Below are 22,793 nucleotides of genomic sequence, written 5' to 3'. Positions count from 1 at the left end.
TTCTAAGGCAATGTAGGTTAAAAAAAAAATCTGTAAATCTACATTGTTTAGCTGATGCTGCACAATGCTAGATTTATTAAAGGAAGTATATACTGCTTTCACAAATACTAGCCAACTATCACAGTTTCAGTGTTGTAAAGATCAATTCCCATGGTACGCTCACCCCTATTTTGTCAAGTCCCTCCTCACATATGTCATAAGACCACCAATGTGGAAACACTTAAGCTTTTTCTCTATTGTTTGGTGTCGATAATCTCAGTATTTGCCTTGTGTATGATGACCTTCGAGCGTTGCGGTATACTGAACTTTTTATCCTCTTTTTATGGCGCACACGTACACACATGCACACACACAGCTCTTTTAGCTCCAAAGAATTTTAAACCTCCCAATGTCCTGATACTATTGCATTTTTCATTGGTATTTTAAGCAAAGAGTTGTGAGGTCTTAGAAGTCAGCTGGCATTAATTCCTCTGAGGCAGAGGGATTCAACTTCTCCCTGGAAAGAGGCTTAAAAGAAAGTTCTTCTGCCTCCGAATGACTACATTTCTCCTCTCATATATAAATATATATATATATATATATTTATATATATATATTATGTTCCTTGGTGGACAGGAGAACAATAGATAATTGAATGTGAATGCAGTTTGTTCTGTTTAATGCGCAATAATTAATTTAATAAAAAGAAAGAAAGAAATTAAGATTAGTTTTTCTTCCATATGCAAATTATAAATAAACAGAGAAGTTGACTAATCTCATTGTTCTCTGTGGTTGTGGGCATTGGTCTGTCAGGGGTGCAGGTGTATACATAATACATCAAGGCGAGAAGAAATACAAGGAAACTCGGATCATTAATGCTGCTTTGTGGAAAAAACATGAAATTTAATGTATTTTCTTCAAACTAGCATGATAGCAGGCTGGAGACACGAGTGACCAGATCTCACTCAGCAGAGAGGGTTTTTTGCGTTAAACGAGACAAGAAGCATAAATTAACTGAAATATTCTAAATGTGCTGTACAGTTGAGGTTGTATTAGGCGCTCAGGTATAAAGTCCACTTAGGGTTAAATGAACTTCTCCATTCGTATCACATTTATTCTAGCCAGTTTGGAGAACCAGCGATTAGCGTGCGTGTTACTGTGGGATCCAGTTTGAACGAAGCCAAATTTTTGGTACAGGGAAATGGCCGCTGTCTGCGGTGAGCTGATGTCCAGAACGAGGCGGGTGTAGCCGTGCTCTTTGCAGTAGTCCAACGCCTTCTGCATCAGCTGTGAACCCAGGTTTCGGCGACGCCACGGAAACGCCACCACCATGTGGGACATCTCACCGTAACTCCTGTCTTCAGCATCTTGGGCAGACTCCGGGCTTCCTCCGTTCCAGTTATCAAACCTCTCACCTCCTTCCTCCTCCTCCCCCTTCTTCCCCATCACTGCCACCATCCCCACCACCTTGGACTGGCCGTTAACATCTGCCTCTGCCACCCAGAAACCATTATCTGGTTTTTCCAGGTAATTGGTTTGAATGTTGGCCATGTCTGTGCTCAGCCGCCTCATCATGTAGCCTTCGTAGATATCGTGGCAGAAGTAATAAATGAGGCCGGCCCATGCGCTGCCAAAGAGCAATGCTTGGAAGTAGGAGCTGCCTCCTAGCACATAGCCGGCCATGGAAATACTCAGAGCAATGCCAACGTGGTCTGGATTGCTTATGGCATTGAAGAAGGCTGGGTACACATGTTCGAGTATCCCATCACGGAAGAGTGACATGACCACATGCTGATCTGAAGCTCTGTATTCCCTGATGGAGAACTGAACTGCATGTTAGAGGGGGAGAGAAAGAAAGAGGGAGGGAGGGAGGGAGAGAATGAGAGCTCAGTGAGACTAATCTGCCTGTTGTTGCAATGAGAAATTCCTGCTGGATTTAACAACAGGCTCAATACACTCACGTAACTTGTTGAAAAAAAAACAGGAAAAAAGAAAAATGAATCAATACACCTTTTACAGAATCATACCTTTCTCGGTTTTAATTTAACTCTATTCCACATGAATACATAAAACCTGCCATTTGGTTATGACAACCCGAGGTGAAAGTCGCAATTAAAATTATTATAGCATTGTTTTCTCTTTAAGATTTCAAGCATGAGAGTCATTCCCCGATGCAATACAATTAGGTCTCAAACGTGATAATGATTAGAATCAAGGTGAGAATCCTGAGGCAACAAACAAAAGGCCTTTAAGTCTTAGTGAAATGTGCAATGTGTCATCCAGGCATATTAGCGTTGCTATTCATTCACACCCTTAGCTGTCTTGTTAGTGCTCTTGTTTGTAATCAACTCGACTACTTGAAGAGAAGAAGGTAGAAAAGATTAACTTAATCAGAACATGAACTTACAGTTATTTTTCTGGGCCATGCCGACACACACTCTCTCCCCCTCGTCTCTCGCTCACTCTGAAGTGCTTTAACTCTGCTGCTGCTGCTGCCCCTGAACTTAAACTACAGACTGTGATAATCAGCCATTCACAAAAGGGATTGAAATTAGTCTGAGCATGCTCACCTATAAGTACACACACACACACACACACACACACATACACGCACACACACACGCACACACACACGCACACACGCAGCAAGAACTTGTAGACCTTAAATGACTTTAAGTGCTCACTGTATAAAATAGCAGGGTTCATATAAGAATTTTTAGTTAGATTGCTATAACTGTGCTTTAAGTTTAGTTGAAATTAATCACAAGGTTGCTGTGATTATGAAACGCAGAGTATTTTCTTTAAAAAAAAAAAAACTTAATTAGCTTAGTCAACAGAGTAAAGAACTATATCATTGGATTTCTCAAGGAGGATGAGCACAGATCCTGAATATATTAAGTCAGAAAACTGAGCAGAATGTGAATTCAGCGCTCGTCCTGGCCCTTATATCTCCAAGAATGAAATGTTATTAACCTCTTTTTAGGTGTTTCAGTTTCAGTGGTGCTCTCTCAGAAATCTGCTGTGGATCTCCACACCGGTTCTTTCCCTGCAATATAAAGGTGAAAGTAAAATGAATATTGTCTGGCCCTCCTGACATAAAAGTGTCCTGTGGTGTCGGTGACGGTGTCTTGTGCAATAACCTGCCGGCCCTCTGACATGATTCAATTTCCTCGGCAGGTGAAGGGCCCTTACACCTGTTTAAATCAATAGTGCTGCCTCATGAATCTGTGAGTGCTGGAAGGTCAAGCAACTCGGGAACTTTTTTCAGCCCGTTTCCCAACCACCATGTGAATTCTGAATTTTACACCCGATAAAATGAAACCTCCCCAGACCACTGCAACCACATATTATGAAATTTCTCTCCGATTACGTTGTAGTGGCAAAGGTAACTGGCAATTCTTTTTTCTTTGAATGAATGAAGCACTTAATTTACAAAGTGCATGACTATTACACCAGAGCCCACCAGTTGCCTATAAATCTAACCCGGCAACAAAAGCATTATGGTTGAGGTTAGGGAAAGATAGAGGTTTTGGTTAAACGCACAAAAAAAACTGTAGAAAACCCCCATAGAAAAGTTCAATAGTGCTGCAGTCACTACAAGTGGATATTGTACTGATAGATCGGACATACGTCGTCAGTAAACATCTGAGTGATACGTTCAATATTAACATTTTTGCAACTTCCCAAATGCGTGAATTAACAGCATTTCCTCATCATGTCAATAGAAAATGTAATCCTGTCAGCATTCCTTCAAAATGTATTTGCTGTTGCAAATTAGTTGAGTGAAGAAATGTAATTTAGAGGAGACAGTATTGCTGTATGATAAAAGCCATAAGCCCCTTTCAGACATGCACCTCACTGCGGTACGTAGACGGTGGTTTATTCTAGAAAGCAAGTGGTTTGTACAATGTGTTGTGCGACCACGTCCAAAACAGTGTTTATAGTTGCTTCAAACGGCCACAATTGAAGTTGGAGTAAAAGATGAGCGTCACAGAGAGACAGTCTTTCCTGAACGACATTTGTAGTGTTGAACTCAGTTGTTCACATAAAAAAAAATGTCAGAAAGTTCTGTAGCAAATGGAAAATTTAAACCCAGTTCACTCTCTCACATTTGTACATTTGGCCAATCACAGTGGATGTAAATGTAGGATTGTTAGTTTCAGAAAGTTACAGAAATTGTCTGTAAGGAGGAGGTTTGTGAAGCTATTCAACCAGCTGGCAGCCAGTTCTGATGAATATATACTGGTGCCTTAAATATTGGTGTCATTTCTGAATGACACTTGTGTATAAAAGTCACAGTGGAGATCTCGTCAAACTTAATAACATTTTTGTAAAATTTTCAGTATGGCACAAATCTGAATTGAATGATTAATGTTTCCAATGAGGTAAGAGAAAGAAAAAAGAAACCTTTAGAGCTCCAATAATAATCAGATCAGCTTATAAAGTTAAGGTTTCATTCAAACAAATGACCAGCCTGAAGGAATATCCATCAAAACACTTTAGTACAGCATGTAGGCAGATAGCAATTAAATGACCTAAAAACCAACTTGACTTCTTGCTTCTATTTGTTTGGACTGTCACTTTATAAAGAAGGCATCAGAATTCTTTGTCTAATAACTGATGAAACTCATGAGGAAATTTATTAGGAGAGTGGGCATCATTAATTAAGAATTTTATCCATTTAATCCATCACTAATGCAGCCTGTGCGAAAACAGAGAACCTCTTTGTCTTCCTTCAAATCTTTTCTTGGCTCTTTCCTGCCCCGTCATGTTTGAATAAAGCCAAAAGGAACATTTATGCAAAAGTCACCCACGTCTTACTTGGTTTTGTTGCATGATAGGTTGAGCCGGCAGCAGTAGTCAGCTGGTAACTGACTACTGCTGATCACTTTGAAATAAGCTGATTGTTTGTTACTGGAGGGAAAAGAAGTCTAATGTCAGAGACGTTACTGCGGATGTATAATTTCACTAGAAGTCAAGTAAGTAAGGAAGTAAGTTCTAAAAACCAAACTAAAAGTCAAAAGCTTTACTTGTAAACTCAAAGTAAAGTACAGGCTGTAACATTAATCAAGTTGTATTTGAGCACCATGAATGAGTCCTAGTATGAATTGCTTCAGTGCATTATACCTAATCATCACAGGCTATATTAATTTCACTTGATAAAATTAGCCAAGTGTGCTTCACAGTTGATTGCAAATTGTCTTGAACAAAAAGTCACAAGAAAACAGGTTAAAGCTGCCCTGGAAACTAACCACGGTAGGCTAACTACATGCTCCACTTAATGGGCCCATGAGAACCCAGTGAGCAGCATTTTTATTCATGGACATGTACTCACACAAGGATTGTAAGGGGACAGAGCCTGTTCAGTATGCTTGTCATCGAGCTAAGACATTAAGGGATTAAACCATTACATTATTGAGTTTTTCCCCCTCATATGGTGGCAAACCATCATTGGAACACACCTCAGACAACTTCATTTCCAAACTACTGCCTCCCCAGAAACTCTGATTTGAATCTGTCTTACTTTGTGGCTTCCAGTGCCTCAAGATTTCATATATACAGAGCTAAAACACTCCACAGAGATTTCCATTTAGTTCCAGCCATCTTTCATTATTATAGTAATGCATTTGCTCTTGCATAGAATAAATGTTTGGAAATGCCTCAGCATTTACGATGTGGTCATTCCTGAAAGCACCCAAAAGTAAAACATGGACATTGAGTCACACTGGTGATTTTCAGCTATGTAGTTCTGTTAAGTAATGGCACCTCCTCCCTGCAGGACATAGGCTATCTGTATATCTGGCAAAAACAAAAGAAACTCTCTGCTATACAACAATATTTGCTGCAATGAAGAATCTTGATGGTGTTTGTGATTCACTATGAAATTCTATGTTGGGAGTCAATGGGAGAACACAGTACATTTATTTTTACACCATGTCTCACTCCCACTGTACAAAACCATCAAGTAAGACATTATTTTTGTACAGATGAATCTGGCTCCAAACTCCATAATGACATCAAACGGAGATATAAAACATTAATATTTGAAATCAGATTGAAATCCTCTGTGATCCATGGGAAGAGGAAGGCCTGCATTCAAAATGTTGTGTTTCGGTCCAGTCTTCTAGAAATCACATTTATATTTGAAAGGAACATGATGATTAATTAACGACTTAGCAGTTAATTATCCTATCTGTGATCACCAAAATGTACAGTGTCAATATGTACGATTTATTTTTCTACAACATATTAAACATTTTAATGGTTATATTTAGTCATTCACAACTATTGGTTAAAGGAAAAGTTCAACATTTTGGCAGTTATGTTTATTCGCATTCATGCCGAGAGTTAAATGAGAGGATTGATACCATTCTCATGTCTGTGCTCTAAGTATGAAACTATCGTTAACTAACTTAGCATAAAGACTGGGGGAAACAGCTAACCTGGTTGTGTCCATAGGTAATAAAATCCTATGGTGGCCCTGAGAGATCAATGCACTGCAACTTAAGAAAACACATGCTAATAGACAAAACACAAGCAAATTCAGAAAACATCTCCATCAATTTGACAACTCACAACACAACCAAATACACAAACGCTCTACAAATACTCATAACGGCTGTGTTTCTAGTGTCACAGAAAAGTGATGAACCTGGCTGGGACTTGCATGGATGTATAATAATACATATAATGTATTATTTGTATTATAATACATCAATCCACACTTGTTTTTCAATGCTTTTAACCTCAAAAGTCACAAAGCATTGAACAACAAGTGCATCCCAGCTGGGTTCATCACTTTTTAATGTCCCATGAAAACACTTCCATTGTGCTGTGATTATTTGCAGTGCATGACACGTTGTCAAATTGATGAAGATGTTTTTTCTGAATTTGCATGTGTTTTCTTAAGTTGCAGTGCGTTAAGCTTTTAGGGCAATCGTAAAATCCACCTAAACCCAAAGCTCATGTATCTTGTTTTTACAGAGGATTATGTATTGAACTATTCCTTCTCTGGGAGCAGTAGCTTTCTGATATTTCTGCTGGCTGCTTTTGGACAAAGCCATAACTGTTTCCTTGTTTCCAGTCTTTATGCTAAGTTAGCCGGCAGCTGTTTTCATACTGTATTTACCGTACAAACATGAGAGTTGTATTTATCTTCTCATCTAACTCTAGCGAATAAATGTATTAAAACTACTCCTTTAAGGTTATGTATAGAAGACACAACATGTTTACGAACAACATCCAGACTGTGAGGCCTTGAGTCCAGCACTTTTTCTTTTCCACCCAGACTACCTCCCTGCAAACTCCCTTCACTCGAAAACACTTTGACATTGGGAATAAACCAGGCAGTACAAATACAAATGAGTAGTATAGAAAAGTAATTTGTAGGAGACAAGGTTGGTTTATCTGTACATTATGGGCTGCAACCTCTAAGTTTCGGCACAAAAACAAATCAGAGGGAAAGAATTGGGAGGTTTACATCTCAGTTTTATTTTACCTGAATGCAGATTCCCACAGTTTGTGTAGTGGTTGTAGTGAGAAAACAGGGAGCCTGTTATGTTTTGGTTGTCTCATAACACTGTTTTTAGATTAAGAGATATCACACTCATTAGGAAAGTCTGAAGTCACAGAAGAGCCAAGAGCAGCGCAAGGCTGTCTCCTCTCAAATCTTGTTTTATGATAATATGACTTAATCGCAATCCAAGTCATGCTTGCTTCTTTGTGACTGGTAAGACACTTCACCCAGTGCATGCAGACAAAAGTGATTGTCTCACCTCAAAGTGAGAATCCTAGGTAATTTTCACGCTGAAAATAAAAGGATTTCAGACAGACACCAAACTCCCTCAAGATGTTACAGTCTCCACTATTTTAAATTCCACTGCATAATAACATAAATACGTCTAGACATATGATGGTATAGTGATGATGGGGTCACCTGTTAACAATGTGCGAATGGCAGATCGTCACTGAATATTACCAGGCTTCTTTCTCTCTAAAGCTTGCAACAGCCCCATGAGGTTGTTTTCTCTATACACACCAGAGAGTTGGATGGTTAAACAATGTAGGTAAATGTTTGTTATTCTTAGCCAACTATGAGGTAAAAGAAGTGTGACCTCAGGGTGGTGAGAGAGAATAACAACAGGATCATATCAGTTCCTCTATTGCAAGTGGAGCTGATGACTGAGTGTGTTTCAGAAGGCAACCAAAATCACAGTTCATTGCTTCAGGGAACATTGGCTCAGCATATACTGTTGCTGTCGGCTCTAAAATATTATGTGTAACATTATGCATCCTCTGGGGAGCACGACTGCCTTCAGCAAATGTCAGTTGAGGGAATAGGATCATTTAGGGATGTTTTATTGTAAATAAGCTAGCCGAGTTAAAAATTCTGACTTTTGGTGGCACCAAGGAATCTCTAAAATCACTAGGATTCATCCCCTCAGGACCCTGAATATCTCTACCAAATATCATAGTATCTAATAATAATAATAATGATATCACTTTTATGCCTGTGCGCCACTGACAAGCAGGGCCGGAACCACTCTTGTGAACATGATATTTCCATAACTTAAATTTAGTACAAATGTTCACCTGGACTCAAGAACGAACTGATTAAATTGTGGTGGTCAAGGACAATGAAGCTATGTGATGGCATCAATTTGTTTTGTATATTTTACGCTACATATTCTGAGGTACGGTATGTAACACGAATTCACAAGATTCTGATACATTCGTTTGCAGTTTCTAGTTATTGTTCTTGTCTGGATGCTTTTTTGATATATACAGCTGTCTATTCATTGTTGTAAATGAAATGTTATTTTAGATTTACATAATAAACCACATGATGGACTATTGTTCTGATTTGAGTTAGTGTGTGTCAGCCAAAATCAACCTTATTAGAGAAATTTATTTTACTTAGGTGTTTTTGTATCTTTTTACAGTGCAAGAGCAACACAGGATATGTATAGCTAAAGGATCTACATGACATTGATATTTTTTAGTTGTCTCTTCCTTGTAAGACTACTGTTAATGGAATTTAAATACAAATGAATAAACTCCACAATCCGAAAATAATAATAATTAAAAAAATCATTGAGTAAAGGTGGTTTGTGTGCTCTTAGCCTGAATACAGATTGAATGACAACAAAAGGCTTTTCAGCAGAACTATATTGTGGCTCTGGCTCATCCTGGGCTCTCTGGGGACGGCTGGGTCAGAGAAGGAAGCTGCAACAGCAGCAGCCTGAAACTAAACTCCATCTATCACACTTAAAAAGCTGCCCACCTCTACCTAGCCACAATAAGCCAGGAGATGTTGGGGGGGGGATTATATAGGGATTTTGTAGCAAGATAAAGCTGTGAAGAACCATTGGCTTGTTTTTCATTAGGAGAAGATGTTATTGTTTAAGCTTAATTACTGACTTGGGGACATGACTCAGAAGAATACAAGTCCCTGCATGGCTGTGGGCAATATTAAACAACTGATTTGTCTCAGACATGGCACATTTTGAAGAGGAAACCCTGATAATACACAGGATGCAGTACTGAGGACGAAATAAATCCAAATATGCCGGTGAAGAGAGAAACACATAATATTTAATTCAAGTCAGTGTGATGTGGTAAAATGAAGACAGAATCAGGCACTACTCCTATACGACCTTGCTAACACCACGGTTCTAAATACTGGAATAACTTGAAAACCCTTGAAATGAATAACTGACCAAGGTAAAGCAGAAAGATTTGAAATCTCTTCAACATTTCTTCTATTATCCTTTCTCTCTTATTTTTTGGACACAGTTTCTGAGAAATCAACACAGATGTGCTTCTGCATACCAGAATTAACGATGCATGTATTCTTGTAGATGAGCAAGAGCAAGTTTACAACTAAACATCTTATCAAAGAAGCAAGACTCCAGCTGCACACATATTTGAATTTACAGATGTTTTTACATAATTTGACTGCAGTGTGTTGATGTGTGCTGCTCAGCTTTATTTAACCTGAACCACCTGAACAACTTAACAAGAACTTAACCTTTCTGACTTCAGTTCTACGCTCAGCTCTCGATTCTCCACAGAAATCCTGTTGGTGAAAGTTTCGGCTGTTTTAACGTCATTATTATTCACGTGTTCTTTCTACCCATAAAGTTAAATATTGTCTTTTTCATTTCACCTCCATTTCTGATGTTAATGCACAACAATCTGATGGAACGCCCTGTGTAATGTAGGTCTTAATTTTACACAGCCGTGCCGACAGAGAAGTAGAGTCAGTTATTGGCACTTTCAGATTATTTATTTTTCCATTACCTGGTGGTGTTCATCTGAAAGTAAACAGCATGCTGTTTGACTGAGAGGATTTTTTTTAATGGACTCTACCAAACTGTATCCCCTAAAATTGGATTAGATGTAGAAAGGATTCAAGTGTAAAATGTTTCTATGCATCAAATCATTTTATCTGATAAAGCATATTACAAATGCAGATCCCATAATGCACTATGCATAAAAGCGCAACTCTTTTCTCTTTCGAAAGGGCGAAAGCAATATTTGAGAATGCAAATAGAACTCTGGGACTGAAATAAGAATAAAAAAACAATTTACTCTATTAATTTATTGTATTTTTTTTAGAATATTATTAATCATTGCTGTTTTGGTAAGGCTCTAATAACAGGGCGATGTTTTAAAAAGTAAACAAAGCTAAATAAGACAGTATCACACTGGCATCCTGCTGCTCATCGCTGTTGTACAGTAAAAGTTCTACAAGTGACCTCTGCTCCAGCCATTTTCAACACTGAACCTCCACCTCTGAGTGGAATTATAATGAGACAGAAGCAACAGCAACCGCTGCAGCAGTTTGTCAGATGGTGTGGGTCACTGGGGTCATGTAGTCATTGTTATTTTCATGTAGGGAAATTAAATTAAGATTGTACCAGAAAACGAATTTGTTGTGCTGCTTGAATTTTATCCCCACAGTTATAGTGAACTACACATCTCAGAGAGTATTCTGCACCGACATTATCAGGTTTATCTGCTGCTAATGGTAATTCCGAAATCGTAATCAGGGCAATTGCTGAAGTGCTTTCAGTGGGCAGTAATCATTGACTTCATGTGGCCAGTGTTGGGGAGTTAAAGATTCAGACCCTTTACTGCTACAGTATCTGGGTTTCCATAGCAGTTTAGTGTAACATAGAAGCCATTTTTTTTTTAGACAAGTTGACAAAACACAAATGTGAATGGTCTGTGTTTCCATTGAGTGATATTGTGTGAATAAAACTGGGTTTTCTCCTCTCGACGACGACAGATTTCCAGCCGTCTGCCTCTCGGTTGGAACTGGCTCCCTCGGTCATGATACGACAGGCACCACGACTTGAATGTGAAAAAAGTGCTTCCATTTCAATTTTGTAAAATATTGCTTTGATGAATAGAGAGAAAAACCACCTCATTCGAGAATGTAAATTTTTTTGCGACATTTTAGAGCTTTTTCTAAATTCCATTACTCGTTTTTAAAGTTTGGAAAAAAATTGCAAAATTACACATTAAGCAGGTTAATGGTAAGGCACCTTTAGTGTAAAATATAATCAGAGGCCAGAGGCCAATCAGAAGAGAGGCTCTGAGGCTCTTCTGATTGGCTCACCAGCCTGTTTTTACTAGAGCTCCAGAGAGAAGTTTAGAGAGGAGATGTAAAACTACACTGAGATGGTTTTTGGTTCTTAAAACCAAAAATATATCTTTGTATGGATAGCAACACATCAATTAAAACACTGGAAAAGTGTAAAATATGGAAGCTTTAATAAAGGCTTTTAGTTCTTTTCCCACCATTGCATTTTGCTTAAGCCAGATTTGGGCAAACCTCCCATGGGCACCAAACACTGACTGTTTATGCATCACTCCACTTCATGAAAGTATTCACATCACATTCAACATAATGGCTGAACTACTACAACAGAAAGACTCCACTGAGGGACAGAAGAGCCGTGCTAATTCAATGTCATCCGTGAATGGTAGAAAGTCTCCCTCTGGAATAGCTACAAGCAAATGTGTGACAAGTGACTCAGTAATTTAACAGTGGACTCTTCATTCCATTCAATACTGCAATCAATTATTAATTTAAAAAAAAGCCCTTTTCATTCTTGAATTTCATCAGTAATTGACTTCGATTCATTTAGGAATATCCAGCAACCATCTAATATAACTTTGGGCAAGAACTTGAATTAGCTGATTTCCCAAAATGACCATTCCTTTAATTAATAATGCATTAAGTTGATATTGTACTTAAGTGGTGTAAATTAACAATTGATCAAATAACCAAAAGCCAAGTGTTCGTATGGGGACAAACAACCATTTAGTCTTCTCAAATATGTCGTCTTCACTCACCTACATCAACATGATTTTTCTCTATATTGTTGGCAATATAAAGCGGTGCTTGCAGCACCTGTTCAAATCTCTTATCCAGAAAGTCCAGAGGAAAAAAAACTGGGTTGTCTTTCTTCAAAGACTTTGAAGACATCACACTTAAAAACACTCAGACGGAGATAGGCTCAATGAAAGCAAATGAGGTTAGCAGTCTCGCCCCTCCCTGGCAATGAGTACTGATTTGGAAAAAAACGGTTTTGATGCACAAATATGTTGAAGTATCAGACACAAGTTTGTGTGTCTTTAAGCATGTTGTCTCTCCTGTCCACATAATTGGACAGCTGAGACTTGTTTTGACATCCTCAAACCCCTGATTATATATTTTTAAAAAAAAAAAAAGGGAATTCCTGTTTCCAAGAACAATTGTTTCATTTTTCTCCAAACATGTAAAAACTTGGTAAAATATTCATTGGTTTATTCATTACAATGTATAACTATTCTTTTCATGCAACATCCACTCTTCCCAAGAGAGATGTTCACATCGGCCACAGTGCCACTTCAAAAGATACTCACAGATAGATCACACGGTCTGGTTTACAATCGCACGACTGAAAGATAAAGATATATGTCAGGATGAAGGAGGGTGGAGTTCCCATGATCATTTCTAATCCTTTATAGAGCTTTCTGGAGGGAGGAAACGCTCTAACCCATATCTTCAAATGAGGTCAGTCTGTTAATATTGTGAGTATTGCAAAACACTAACAATACCTTTAGATTTCAGGCTGAGGATACAAAGCAAAATTAGCTAATTAAACAGATGTGATGATCAGTTGTGGAACACTGTTTTCTCTTTGTTGGATAGGTGTCAAAATATGTGAAGGTGCTCATTCAAGTCTTTACAGTTAACTTCAGTTCAAATTAAATTTTCAAATGACTTTTATTATAGCCTGCATCTAATCATACACAATAACATCCATGTAGCGGCATTGTAAGTGACAATAAGTCTCTGCATACTGCTGCTTTAATACTTTCATTAAAGATGAGCATTATGAAGCTACAGCAATGTCTGAACAGGCCTTCAGATCAGTTGACAACATATACATTTTTTGTGTTGTAAATTACGAGCGTTTCTCTAATAGGGTTGTTGCAATACTACAATTTCAATCTCGATATCGATACCCAGGAAAATACTCAATACTCTGTACCATTTTCGATACCACGGCGAGAAAAAAATGACAAAAAAATGAAGATTAGAGATTAAGATTATAAAGATTAGAACAATACAAACAATAACATCAATGACAACACTACTTTTAGGTTTTCTGAGGTAGTGCAAAAAAAACATAACACTTTTCAGACACAAATAACTGTGTTTTCCTGTTAAATTAACACTTTCTATTCACATTACAGATGGGCAGGACTGATGATGTTTGCTGCCTCGCTCCCACATTAACGTTAGTCGTTTTATTATTAGCCATAGCGACTAGCCGCTTTCTTAATGATAATTTGGCAGATGTCTAATGTGGCTACCGGCTAATTGCTAATAGTTAAACGGCTCACGTTAACGTGTGCTGCCGGCCAGGTAAAATAATAATGCAAAATAATTCCAAAGGGCACTTTTACTTTTTGCATTTTCAACAAAAACAGTTTTTAGTTTTGTGCTGACAACGCCAGCTCAGTGTTGTGGTACAAAATGTAGTATCTATTAGTATCTGAGTATCGATTTTTTTTTTTTGACAAGCCTGTTCTCTACTATAAATGAATTATCTATACATCTATGTATCTGACCAGTATATTTGACCTCGTGTGGAATTCAAGAAATACTACAATTCCATTTCCTCTTTTGACCATTGACCAACAGCAATGATACAATCATGGCTTAGCAACCAGGCACACAAGGTTTGTCAAAAGTTGGATTTCTATACATGCTAAAGCGATGGGCTCTAGTCAGAAAAATACATGCTCAACTGTGTGTTGCTTGTCGAAGTATGTTTTTATATGGTAAGTATCCAAACACGGTTATTTTACAATGAAATACATTTTACTTACTTGCATAAGTAAAAGAGTAAAATAAAATAACAATATACCAGTGGTCGGCAACTGGCGGCCCACCGGCACAAAATTGTGGCCAAACAAATTATTATTATGATAATTAGATACTTTTTTATATATATATATATATATAAATTAGATCTCCGCCGTCATGGCAAGAGTTACCCACAGAATCACTTCCTCTTTAGCAATTCTGCCTACAAAATAAAAGCAAAAGAAACTTCTTTTTTGCAGCAATGCTTTATTTTGAGCTAATTGAGAGCTCTTATTCTGAAAAGTTCTGACCGAAGTTCAAAAGATTCTGTTGCTCACTTGACAGACCTCTGAAATGCCCAAGACGTGATGTGTGGTATTTTTATGAATCAATTTCTTAAACTAGCCTTTGATTATGTTCTGGCCCACCATCTAATGGATTAGAAAACTTGCAGACCCCTGCAAAATAGCTACTATAATACAAGGGCTAACTGGCTGTCAGAAATACAGGAACAAATCTGCTCCTTATTTATATGTTTTCTACAGCATTAGCTGGTGAGAATACTGAGTTTATACAAGCAGCTTTAGTCTCATTCTCTCTATCAAGTATATAGCCATCATGTGCACATTTGAGACCTCCTGACATTGTTCTCACTTCAAAACGAGTCAGCTAAAACTTTTTGTTTTTTTATTTCAACACAGCTCACAGTGTTACTGTGAGTTGCTAAATACAGCTGAAAAAGATCTGCTGGCAACAGTCATCATTTCAGCCCAGAGTTCCAGTAGTAAATCTGTCACTATTAGAATTATTGAATACACTATTTGAATACAAATGGTAAAATAATTAATTTTGAGATTACCAAAAACAACCTGTTTTAGAGCAATTCAACGGCCTGGACAAGTAATCTACAAACAATCTGCCTCACCCCCATGACTGACATAAAATAATACAGGAGCACAGATTATGAACTAGAAAAAGGCAGTAAAACAAGTGGACTTTGTTTTAAAAAAAAAAAAAACAATACATTTTTAGATATTTAATGTGATGTGACCAACTCCACATTCCTTAAAACTATGACTGTCATTGAAGCTTTGACAAGAATAGCTTTAGACACTTCATTAGTCCCACTATCAGGCCCTCACTGAAATCAGCACCATCAGTTCTGACTCTTTCCAAAGTTTTAGTTTGAAATGCTTTTCTTGCAAGAAATTCTGCCCTCACAGTGCTCTCTCAGTTCATTTAATGAAGTTGAGATCATATTCAAATCTTGCACTGGCTCATTTTTTTTTTTCTTTAAGCCCACCACAGCGCCTCTTGCTAAAATTTTCCAGCCTCAACCCACAGCATAAAGGCCTCTTGTGTTGTTCATTCCATCCAAAATTAATATTACATACTTTATTTTTATATTTATAAACTGATTCACCTGCTAGAGAATTCACAGTGGTGTCATAGATACAGTCCTCGTAGTGGTTCTTTTGCATTTTTACATCTCTACAGAAAGTATAGCATCTCCAAGAAAGTCTATGCTGTTCAAAAGTAGCTCAGTTTTCCTGGTATGGTGGAAACTGCTGATCAGATAATGCAGGTCAGGTCTAAACATTTACAATCGCAGCAGCAGGGAGATGGCTTGTAATTGTAATCCTGCAACAAAAGCCTGTGCAACTGATATACAGATACAGTGATACACAACAAGTTCAGGTCCTCACTTTGTAGAAACTTTTCTGTATGCAAAATTTTACTGGATAGGTTAGAAATATGGTGCTAACCATCTTGATTTATATAGTTATATTTTATTATTATTTTATTATATATATATATATATAATTATTATTATATTCATTTATACTTTTTGACTGTCACAGTATTTGACCTTTTTTTGCTATTTCCTGTTTATATGTTTATTGTATACTGCACCAAACACCAAGCCAAATATCTTGTAAGTAAAAACATACCTGGAAATACACCTCACTTCCTGATTGTGCCTTTGTGATGATATCATCATCCCTTCCTCATACTGCTGTAGCCTGACACCCATGTGTCATACAGTATCCCCTTGCCTTCATACTTTTATAGATAAATAAAAGCATACTGTTTGTATTACTAGTACTCATAATTTGTTTCAATGTTTCAAGGATTTTAACTATCAACAATAAATGCACATATTAATAATAAACTATAACGAACATGGGGAAAACAACAACATGATTAACTGGACAGGGGCGAAGAGGTGAAATGCTGCCCCCTATGGAGGTGGAGCAAGTAGTGCAATCTTACACATTACACCTTTAAGGTTAGAGACCTTTAGGGACCATCATGGTTAGAGGGAACAACGACGATTGGTTTTAAACTGGAAATGACTGAATGAACTGGTCCTCAGTGAGAAAGTCCGGTGTTTTGTTGTCGACCTGACTTCCTCCTTTCCTCCCATCATAATTACCACAGCCCCTATAGGTCACCCAACAATAAAACGCAACTATGGCTTGTAATAAGCTGAAGGACAGACGCACAGTGCATGTTACATTGGCTTGCCAGATAGACAAAACAAGGGGAAGATAGTTCCATTTAACATCCAGACCGACTGGACCAATCTGGAAAAACAATGACAGATTTCCTTGTAGATACAATCAAATAAGACACAGAAAATAACATAGTAAATACTATGTAAAACATTATATCCCAGAGCCATACAAAGGAAAAACACAGTAACTGCATATTGGTCAGAATTGAGTTACAACCTGTATCTGACTTTCTGACAGTAAAAAAAAAACATTATTCCAAATGTGTGATTTCCATAAAAACAGGTTTTTAAAACCAAGATTCAATATCTGCACTTTGTATTGCTGCCCAGGCTGCAGTAGTGCACTTTTGGTAATCAGTGTGGTGGAGGACTGAATGACAGTTAACTAGACAGCTAATGTAAAAAGGCTATATCATCTGAAATAGTTTTAGCCTTAGCTAAAACTAAAGTTAAGTTTGGTTATTGATGAACAAACATTATGGTTAGTCAGTTTGTTGTTGCACATAAATGCAGCTAAATCAATACATGATGGAGAAAGAAAAACTAAACTCTAGCTAAAGGTAGCTAACTAAGCAAATCTCTGTCGCTGTTATCTCACAACGCAATATTTGATAACGCAAATAATTGTAGGATATTGATTTCAAGATATATATTAATAGTACTCTGGTGGATAAAGGCCAAACACAGAAACACTTGATTCCTACAAGTTATGGATTGTATATTATCATTTTTTTTATACACATTGGATCAGAAAGCTGAGAACAAATGGTCTAAGCATCCTGTGAAGATTATTCAAAGGCAGAGTACAGTGTCTGCAATTTTTTTTTTTTTCTTTTTAGGTATTGCACGGTTTCTATGGCAATGATTTTTGTGTGTAATCAGCCTAATAAACATCAAATGATAGCATTACCCTTTCTGTCTGTTTTATACTTTTCCTTCCTGAAAATTAATTTTTTTCTCAACTTCAGTGCTTCTGCTGGTACCGTACTCAGCCTTTACATGGAGCAGGCTTTATAAATCATACACTGTCAGTCACAATTATACGGACACCCACTATATTGATATTATTCCCAAATCTAATGCATCTTTTGTGGAGGGAGTCTTTTCTCAGTATTTCATGAAAGGATGACAAATAAAGTCATATTTAATTTATTAAAGGCCCTAAAGAAAAAGCATTTTCTAAATCAGTTCTTAATATGAGCAAACAGGTCTGATGCACATGTGATTTTCTGCCATTTGTCTTTTTATTTATTTATTTAGCATGACTTATTTCTGGCTTTGCTGTTTTATCAAAGCTCCTCTTGCTGAGTCATGAGAAGAAGTGGATGTCATGTACATCCACACACCAATCAGTGTGGAACAAGAAGGGGAAATATCATGGAAGACCAAGCCCTTCCATGTCAAGTCAGTTTTGTTATCTCAGGGCACTTTCCATATAGAGCAGGTCTAGACCATAATCTCCATATCATTATTACAGAGAGACTAACAATTTCCCCTATGAGCAAGCACTTGGTGACAGTGGCAAAAACCTCCTTTTAAGCGGCACAAACCTCGAGCAGAACCAGGCTCAGGATGGCATCTGTCTTGACAGATTGGGAAGAGAGAGAGAGAGAGAGAGAGAGAGAGAGAGAGAGAGAGAGAGAGAGAGAGAGAGAGAGAAGGAGGAAGAAGCACAATGCATACATGAGATATATCATTGGCAGATAAAGGAAGTTGCTGACATGACTGGCCTGAAGGACAGCACAAAGGATCTGATCATAGCATCACAAGAACAGGCCCTAGGCACCAGATCCATGGAGGGTCGACCAGAGCAGACAGGACCCAAGGTGCAGGTTGTGCAAAGATGCCCATGAGACAGTCCAGCACAGCAGGATGTAAGATGCAAGCCAGGAAAGCGAACACTGAGAGGCATAACAAATATCTGGGATAGTGCACAGGAACATCTGTACTGCGTACAGATTAGAAGTCCCCAAGTCCCAATGGGACACACCACTGACACCGACAAGCAGCTGCTGGCTAAAAAATCTGACATCATTGTGGTTGACAAGGAGCAGAAGAGGGCAGTGGTGATAGATGTTGCAGTCCCAGCTGACAGTAGCAACACAAAGAAGCAGCAAGAGAGGATCGAAAAGTACCGGGGGCTGAAGGAACAACTGGAACAGATGTGGAAGGTTAAGTCCAAAGTGGTCCCCTGTGACCCCAAAACTGAGAGAGTGGCCCCATCGGATTACAGTTACAACATTCTGAGCAGCTATACTATGCAGAACACTCAAACTCCCAGGATTCTGGTAGAGGACGTGAGCTTGAGCATGACACCCCCACCCCAGACACCACAGATTATATATATTATATATACAACCATATTGAATACACAAGATGTCACAAGTGCCTTACATGTAGTATGTGTTTGTGGTTCAATGACACAATCCAGATTGTTACTGTTTTCAACCATTGAGCTCTATCCAACTAAACCACCTACAATCGGGCTAGACTTTATTGTGCTGCAATATTATGTATCCCTCTGCATCCCTTTTTTGATGGTATTCTCCTCTGAGTTGGTCAAGTGACCTAATTGAAAGATTTCAATAGACGATTTATTGGCAGGATGACATTAGCTTACTGGCACACATCAAAGTTACATTTGCCATTTGGAGCTGATGAAGTGTTGAAACCAAAACTAAAGTGAAAACACAGCACAGCACCTACTGAGATGTTAATAGAAGAGACTCGGCAGCAGGATCAAGGTGAACAACACCCACATACACCACATTGTCTGGTTTTATAATGGAATTCATAAACCATGTGAATGAGGATTTATAATGGAATTCAGCAGCGCAGATGAATGAAATGCTATGATTTGATGAACCCTTTTTACTGTTCAGCCACAATGCAGACGCTGATTTTGTTTGTGCTTAAATCTGGGCCGCATGTTGAAAAATTACATTTAAATCGGATGAAAAATAGACACGTCATAATTCATCCTAGTTATTCCCCTTCTTTTTTACACCATTAATTAAGCTATGCCTATGTTTCAAAGAAGGGAGGGATACCAGAGCGATTAAAGACATCACAGAAATGTCACCCTAAAGGATAACTATATGAAATCTTCTGTGCTGTTATTCGCTGTTGTTGCACCATAAATTGAAGCTAATTGGGCGACAGCAGAGCTGAGTCGGTGCAACACTAATATGACTGAAGGATCATTGGTTTAAATGTCTGCTTGGGGAAAATCCTACTGGTATGAATGTGAGACATCCGTCTTCAGTAATTGCCATTAGAGTAATTTGTGCAACACACAGAACTTTGATTGTCCCACTGCCCAGAGGTCATCAGTGGGACTGGACTGGGGTTTCTCATGGTCTGTGTGTTTAAAAATAACACTCTCTTACTCAGGAACTAAAATATGACTCTAAGACCTTCTTAGCAACAAGGCAAAGTATCTACAGCTATGCTAGTAGTGCTGTGAGGCTATACTTCTATACTTTGAGCTAACACATAGCATGCTAACTTTGACACTGCTAACTAGGGTAGCCAACCATTCCTACTAAAAGACGTGTTCCTTGTAGACCTTGATATTTTTCTACAAACGGAAAGGATCAAAAAATATATATGAGCGGACAAAGCCCCCCCAAACCCACATTGCTGCTAGTGACCAGTTTAAAGTTAGTGCAAAGCAGCTAGCAAAGTTCATACATATATAAATGCCAAAACGTTTGTCAACATTGACATACTACACACGGTTAGCTCAGACAGATTCTAACCCACAATTCAACGGTTCCGTTCATTTTACGGAAAACATGAGCACAAAGATTTCGTTAATTCAGATTTCATAAACCATCATCATAAACCAGCAAAACAGAGTAACGACGGCGACTCCCTACCTTTAAAGTTAGACTCCGTCCATTCCTGGATTGTCAATATTCCTTTAGTCCATAAGAGTCCACCGATTCACAAAAGCTTAAAAAGTTTTTCATAGAAGTATTCCAGGTTGTGAATATTCCGACGTGAAGTCGGGAAACTTCTTCTTCTTCATGTATTCCAACAAACATCATGAAAACATAATTTTCAGAGTTTGGGTGTTGTGTCAAAGTCTGTTCCCCAGTGAGATACACTTCGTCCCGGTGGTGTAGTCTAGGCCCCACCCTCGCACACATCCATAGGGCAGCAGCTGTTTCAAAATAACCCCAAACAAGAACCACCGTGCTCAGTAATGCGTTAAGTGTGCATTAACATGAGATCATGAAAGACTTATTGTATTTATATGATTATGATGTGTTTGCTGCTCCATCTGTACTATCCCCCGAAGTGGCGGCAGTATTTACCGGACGAGCATTAAACCACTGAAACAGAGTCAATTGGTTCTTCTTTCCTTTCATTGCTTTTTCTTTGATGATCAATAATGCTCACCCATTAGTTTACTTTTTTTTTCCCCCGCCAGGAAAATTTCAACTTACGTAGGTTTCGCGTCACGCCTGACGGAAGCCCCTGTGGTCCAAAAGAGCGCGCTTCGCGACCAATTCGCGACACAGGTTTTAAAGGGAAATTGAACGTTATGTCAAAAACCCCATACTGATACGTATCTTTGCGCATTTTTTAGTGGTTGTACGGTAAGTCGGGACCTTTTCTAGTGGGTATACGGCGTATACCTGCGTATCACGTAGACTACACTACTGCTTCGTCCCGATTCAGGGACGGCATCCTTGGAGGACGCGGTTTACGAAGGTGAGGCCCTCCGCAGCCACTGAAGACTGTGAAGGCTGAACTGAAATAAGATGGTCTGGTCTGTGGAGGATTAATGCTGTGCATCACCAGTCCTGCCCGCCATTGCGTCGCAAAACGCGGCTCCTGTTGCCTAGCAACCTTAACAACTTTTATTTAAAAAAAAAAAAAAACTTGAGGTTTTAAGGCCCTTGGCTTTAATAGTTGTACCGTTAGCTGTTGAACTGAGCTGAAACACAATACTTATATTTAAAAGCGGTTCTCTGTCAGCGTTGTTTTGCGTTCATTACCGGCGCGCAATGAATCTTGGGACAGGTTGGGCCACGAAGGATCCACACAGGTGGATACAATTTTTGACCTAATTGTGGCGCTTGATGAAGTCAGAAATCACCAAAGTCTGAAGGATTCGTCCTCTGTGCCCGATGGGTATCCAAACCAAATCCCTTTGCAATCCATCAAGTAGTTGTTGAGATGTTTAATTAAAACCTAAATATGACACCCTTATGGTGGTTCTCAAGGAAAGGTAAGGGCATCACTGTAGTCACTGTACTTAATCATCTGGGTTCCATTAATGTCTATACAAATTTTCATGGCAAGCCATTCGGTAGTTTGAAAATTGAGACTGGACCAAAGTATGCAACACCACCAGGAGTGTGGCTGTGAGTTTTAAAGGTAGTCTACTGGTTCCATAAAATTCATGTAACATCACTGAAAAAATATTGTGTAAGATTTAAGTCATTTGTTGCTTCTCACTTATAGATTTTAGAGCAATTCAGTCTTTCAACAGCATGGATGTGTCTGTTTCTTTACAATGTAATTATATTCATTTAAATATTTTGAAGCATTCTACTGTCTTTCATACAGTGAGTTATTTGGTCCATTGTTTCATGCTGGATATGGAAATGCATTTCTGAAGTAATATTCTCAGCGTTTTAGGAGCCTCTGATTAAAGTAGATAAGTGATGGAAATTTACAAGCTTGGACTCCCACACATTTTTTAGGCATTCTACACAGGGACTCAATGAAACACGGGTGAATGTTTTAATTTCCAATTCAGCAATTCATAAATGAAAGATAAACAAATCTTTAAATAAACCACTGGATGTTGGCTCTGGGACACCAATTTGTTTTCAAAGCACTTATAAGTCCTGATTGCTACACTGATGACACACACACACACACACACACACACACACACACACACAG

At 38.3% G+C, this 22,793-nt stretch overlaps 1 protein-coding gene across 1 annotated transcript; it reads right to left on the bottom strand.

Moving 5' to 3' along the window:
- Positions 1–791: 791 nt before the first annotated feature.
- LOC130175102 (N-acetyltransferase family 8 member 3) lies at positions 792–21,261 on the bottom strand. The gene is made up of 4 exons (XM_056385397.1): positions 20,750–21,261; positions 2,953–3,025; positions 2,387–2,495; positions 792–1,808 (listed from the first exon to the last, which is right to left on the bottom strand). Exons 3-4 carry the CDS (start codon positions 2,403–2,405, stop codon positions 1,063–1,065), a joined length of 765 nt encoding a protein of 254 aa, XP_056241372.1. The 5' UTR covers positions 2,406–2,495; positions 2,953–3,025; positions 20,750–21,261; the 3' UTR covers positions 792–1,062.
- Between the last annotated feature and the right edge of the window lie 1,532 nt (positions 21,262–22,793).

The sequence above is a fragment of the Seriola aureovittata genome, chromosome 9 (genome assembly GCF_021018895.1).
Source record: "Seriola aureovittata isolate HTS-2021-v1 ecotype China chromosome 9, ASM2101889v1, whole genome shotgun sequence".
In the NCBI taxonomy this organism is placed as follows: Eukaryota; Metazoa; Chordata; class Actinopteri; order Carangiformes; family Carangidae; genus Seriola; species Seriola aureovittata.
The sequence above is the reverse complement of the archived record's forward strand: the minus strand, read 5'-3'. Positions and strand labels throughout refer to the sequence as shown.